The 5,606-nt window shown below is 35.4% G+C and overlaps 1 protein-coding gene across 1 annotated transcript; it reads right to left on the reverse strand.

Moving 5' to 3' along the window:
- Window positions 1-201: 201 nt before the first annotated feature.
- On the reverse strand, window positions 202-4,922 carry LOC132046220 (vesicle-associated protein 4-2). Its single transcript, XM_059436788.1, has 7 exons — window positions 4,565-4,922; window positions 1,906-1,976; window positions 1,656-1,737; window positions 1,399-1,517; window positions 879-956; window positions 600-719; window positions 202-496 (listed from the first exon to the last, which is right to left on the reverse strand). The coding sequence occupies exons 1-7, from the start codon at window positions 4,842-4,844 to the stop codon at window positions 437-439; spliced, it is 810 nt and encodes a 269-aa protein (XP_059292771.1). The 5' UTR covers window positions 4,845-4,922; the 3' UTR covers window positions 202-436.
- Window positions 4,923-5,606: the final 684 nt, after the last annotated feature.

A 5,606-nucleotide genomic window follows, 5' to 3' on the forward strand; every position in this document is an offset into this window, starting at 1 on the left:
TTGACCCTTTTCCCTGTTTTAAATTACTGGATGACCTCAATCAAAAAATTTATTACTACTAGTATTAGTTTTCTTTTCTCTTTCATTTGTGGGAATAGTATGCCTACTTCTGAACTTTTGAATATACAAGAGCCATATATTCAAAACTTGCAGTTAAATTTTGATTGACACTTGCTAAAGGAGTATATCATAAAATCAAGGTCCCTTAAACTGAAAATTTCTCCTTTCTTAAAGGAATCACATCTATATACAGCTTTTTGGCTGTGCCAGCCACTGTGATTGGACATTGAAATTCTCTCTTGGGAGCGTTATACTAATTTGTTTAGTATCAAACCAGCAACATAATATGTATCTCTTACAACAAACAATTACACACAACAATAAGACTGGCAACTTTTCCAGCCACGGCTAAAGATCTTGAAACAACACCTGCAATTTATACGGAATCTACGCCTTCAACTTGCTGCCGAGCTAGGTATCTCTCTCTTCTTTCCTTCTATAAAGCACAAATAAGGACAAAGAAAACAGGATTATGAAACATGGAAGTGCGGGGAAAAGGAATTACAAGATTCTAATTGTAAGTTGAAATAGTAGCTAACCCATTCATCTATGACGAGCCCTTCACCGATAATCTTTGGACCGGTATCTTCCGCAGGCTTCTTGCGCGCCTCAAGAGCAGCATCTGCCTCCGCCAATTGGCGTTTCAGTTTTTCCAAAGCCTTCACAAGACAAAATGAACAAAGACTTATGAGATGTTTTTTATCTGCCTTATTTCCCAACCCACAGCCCCTATATAAAGGATGCTCTTTCATAATCTGAGGTAAAAACCAACAAAAGCTGGCATCATAACATGGATTTTTTCCATAATCTATACTTACTGGACTAGGACGTTCCACATCGAGAAAGATAACCCGCAGAATTTGCTCTGCAGCAACTTGATCCTTTTGCTCATCAAACTAAAAAGAACATAGAGGTGATGATTAGAGTTAATTTGAGCAGGTTTCCCCGAAAGCTATGCAGATTCCAAAACAATTTAAAATGCATCTTCCAGTACGGATAAAAACATCTTTGCTGAAGTGTAATGACTATGCAATTTATCCGAGAGCCAATTTTGATGGTATAATTCACCACATTATCGTTGAAAAGAACGGCTACTGTGGCAGAACCCAATTTTCTTTGAGAAAAATCAGAAGTATGCCTTCGCCATTGAAAAGTGATAACCGAATCCCCATCCCCCACCGCACCCAAAAAAAAAAAAAAAATTAAAAAAAAAAAAAAAATGAACGCTGTAGGAGTAAGGACAACGTAAAAGCTACTCTCTTTTATTACAGAAACTAGAAGTGTTGAAGCACATGCTAAAAGGGAGAGAAACTTCCTTGCAGAGAAGTATCTACTAACCAGCTCAGGTACATAGTCCATTGGTCCTTTCACCTTGAGGCTCATGATCTTGAACTTCACCCTGCTCTTCTGGTCCATTGGTTTTTCATTATTTTCCGGATGCTCTACAAACTTGAATACTATGACATTGAGACAAAGTCAGCATGAAATCTTGCCCAATGTAATTATTCAATTGCAACGTGATAATTACATCTTGCATACAAGGGTGTTCACAAGAAGAATGTGAAAGAACATAAACTAATAGTGACGAATAATACCAGTTGCAATGATGCTCTCACCGGGGGCGAGAATTGCTCCGGGAGGACGCATGAAACAGCTTTTGGGTGCAGTTGTTTGGAACTAATGCACCATACGTTAAACAGCACCAACCATGTAAACATAACAATGCACATAAAATAAATATGTCAAGTTATATTATCAAAAAAGTCTCTAGCTAAAAACAATAAAGACGGGCTAGGAGAGAATGAAGTGCCCATGTATTTACAAGAGACAAGAAATGATGACTACCTTGAAAGCTACATGAGACTTGCTAGAGTTTTTTATCTTGATAGCACTTCGAACTTGCTTACCAGGTTCATCTGGCAAAATGAAAGAGGCATCCCATAAAATGAGAAACGTGTGCAAGAAGAACAGAAGCAAGGGAAACTTTAACTCTTGAGAACAAAAGACTTCCAGGAGAAACATAAAATGTTATCTTTTGGAAGTCAGAAATGCATATATAACTTTGACAGCCAACAACATGTGATAGCATAACTCAAGTAGAGAATAATTGAAAAAAAGGTAACACCCAGAAGCAGTCCCTTACAAGCACAAGTATAAAGAAGTTCACACAACCTTGTTGATAACTAGAGCGTGCAATTACAAAATATCCAGATGCATAAAACAATTACACTAACCACCAATTTGTAAAGCCATGGGATCAGATACAAAGGGTTTAAAGACCTCCAACCAGAAAACCAATGTGATTCCTCAAGAAAATACTGCATTCAAGTCACATACCAGAAACCAGACTACATCAAGAGGAGAGTATACTGAGTAAATGACAAGAAAATTCTGATATGCAAAGAAACTAGCAAAACGGATTCAAATTGGTAGGAGATGATTGATCAATGAAATCTTTAGTTAATTACTTCCTCGGTTTCAAATTAAGTGTCTTAATTTTTCTTTTAGTTTGTTTCCTAAAGAATGGCACATTTAAGATTACAAGATTCAAAGGACATTTTGGTACACTATGCACATCTTTAGTTTAAGACCACAAGATTCAAAAGTCCCCCTTACTTTCTTAAATTCCATGTCTAATCAAATTAAGACATAAACTAAAAGGAGGGAGTATCATTTTGCTGATATACACTGCAACAATTTTCAAGTGTAGTTGTGTAGTATTACAAATAATTTTACATAGAACTATGGAACTTACTTCAGAAGAAATAAGCATATGCTCACACAGTAAATTTGTGAACTTGAGCTTGTTTAATGATGGGATAACTTTTCTGAACCCAAAAAAGGAAAAGATAAAACGTGAAGAGTTCCTAACGAAAAGCTATAGTTAAAGATCACTTTTGTCAGTTACAACAATTCCTACACCAAAAAACATTTGCATATCTCCTGATATAGACTTTACCTACTTTCCACAAACGACCTACTAGTGTTTATTTTACCTTGTTACTTTAATAGTCATCAAATTAACCGAGTCCCTAATTTTCCTTATTATTTTTTTGGTAAAGAAATAAAATGTCATTAGTAAAGCATCAAGAAGATGCAAGGTTACAGATGAGCAAAAAGCTGCTTCAAACAAAACATGGAGCAGACTTATATGTACTGCAATATGTAGAAATTAACTTGTGGAGGTAGCTTTTTCATCTAACACAATTCCGAATTCAATTAGACATTAGATGGTCCGTTTAGAATGGGCGAAAGTTTCTTAGAAAATCTTTTCCTCAGGTTTGGTTACCTAGAGTTGCGGAATATTATTCTCAAGGAAATGTTTTCCCCCAAACGGAAATTGCTTCACTGATCAAACTCTAGGAAAGTTTATGGAGTTTTGAACTGCCACAGTTCAAACTTCAGCATTTTTTTATGGAGTTTGAACTAATCAAACTCAAGTATCTTTTCTTGGCGTTTTGAACGGCCAAAATTCAAACTCTGGCATTTTCTCATGGAGTTTGAACTGTGGTTCCCGAATTCCAGCATCTTCTCCTGGAGTTCACTTATGGATGGAATTCATTGTCTTTTACAAAATTCCAATTCTTACTCCATATTTTATACAAACTTAGACTTGTATTCAGCCTTTTATACACAAAATTATTGTCAAAACTCCGTTCTCATACCGTATCTTACAGTTGCATTTTTTACTACATGTCACCAACTTTTATATCGAAGAAAACACTGGAAGATCATCCAAAAAATGATTTCTTAAGGTAAAATAACTTCCGTGAAAAAATTCTATGTGGAAAATATTTTCTTCTACAACAAAAGAAACTATAGTTTTCCGCAAAAGCATTTTCCGTGAAAAACAATTTCCTCCATACAAAACACACTAGGGATAAAACATAGTATGTCCCAGTACACGCTTGCAGTGAGGAACTGAGGAGTCATCAAAACACTGTTGTCTCTTCCAAAATAAAATAAAAAGGACCCGTGAAATTGTTCTCTGTGGAAATGGCTTTCTTCCATACAGAAACAACCTAAAATTTCCTTTGAAAGCATGTTTCGTTAAAAAACATTTTCCTCCATACCAAAAGCATGAGGGATAAAATATAGCATGTTCTGATGCAAGCTTGAATTGAGGGTTCAGCAAAACAGACAGCCATGTGTTCCAAAAATAAAAGGCCCAGGTTGGCTGGCCATTTTAAGCAAATATGATCCGCTAGCAACTATATTCTTTCCATATCAGTGGGCTGGACAGTGTTTTTTCCCCTTGACTGTCCAGCATAACTACTAAACTAGTGTTTAGAAACTTGACCAAAAATTTTAAACAGTCAACATCATCTAAATTAGCGTTATCATGCAATTCATCACTACGGCCCTAGCTAAAATTTTATCATTCCAATGAATGATGAGCTATAGCTGTTAATTCTACCAAACAAAGCTAATTTTAAGAAAGTACACTAATTTCAAGAGAATTGAATGAAATAAGGAGATAATTAAAGAGAGAATATGATCTTACAAGGGAAAATGAGTTTATTGGAAGGATCAAGTTTCAAACGACGTCGTGCAGGAAGCAAAGACCTGGCTACTGAAGAAACAGAGCTGGAACTGTTGCTACGTGGAATGGATCCATCATCCAGAGAAGTAATTCCATTAGACTGATGCTGCTGCTGCTGAGTGCGGTAATGATGAGTATTATGTGAAGTCGAACGCGAAGTCGTCGTTGACTGTGCGTTTCGAAAAGGGAGCTTAAACAGTCCCCATACTTTACCCTCATCTTTCTCGTCCGCGATCGCCATCTCAATTGCCGGAAAATTGCAGATTTTTCAAAACGGCGTCGTGTCTTGGCTACTTTTTTGACCAAGGAGAATGTACTTTTCAGTAGGGAGTTGAATTTTGGAAATGGTAACGGGCAAGTTGAGAAAATTTGTGGGGGGGTTTATATATAGTTGTATTTATAAGTGGTGGAATTTTAACTTATATGCACCCACGCGGCATTTTTTCTTCTGCTATTTCTAGTGTTTGAAACTTAAAATCGCAATTACATGTTTGCAGTGGAGGAGTCAGAATTTTCACTGCGGGTTTAAATTATAAAAAGTAAACATATAAAGAAGTCTAAGGGGATTCAACATCTATTATATATACATAAAAAATAATATTAACCATGTATAAACAATGTTTTTTTCCTCTGAAGGGGGTTCGCATTACTATATATATATATATGATTTGATACTCTTTTCATTTCAAATTAAATGAATTTTTGGCACCACATCCTTTGAGAAAGTTAATTAAAGACATTAATCAAAAGGTAATTTGAAAATTGAAATACAATATTTTTAGAAAAATAGACACTGATTTGTTTGGTTGAGAAATAGAAAAAGATAAATCTAATATCTTATTTTTGAGAATCTAAAACCAACCATCGAGTAAACATTTCTTTTGTTTGTTACTTTAGAAAAATTGAAAACAAAAAGGTTGATGTTTTTCCCCCAACAAAACTGATATTGACGATATCCAACAACAACATACCCGATGAAATTTCACAGTGTGAAGTTTGGGGA

Source organism: Lycium ferocissimum, chromosome 2 (assembly GCF_029784015.1).
Source record: "Lycium ferocissimum isolate CSIRO_LF1 chromosome 2, AGI_CSIRO_Lferr_CH_V1, whole genome shotgun sequence".
Taxonomy (NCBI): Eukaryota; Viridiplantae; Streptophyta; class Magnoliopsida; order Solanales; family Solanaceae; genus Lycium; species Lycium ferocissimum.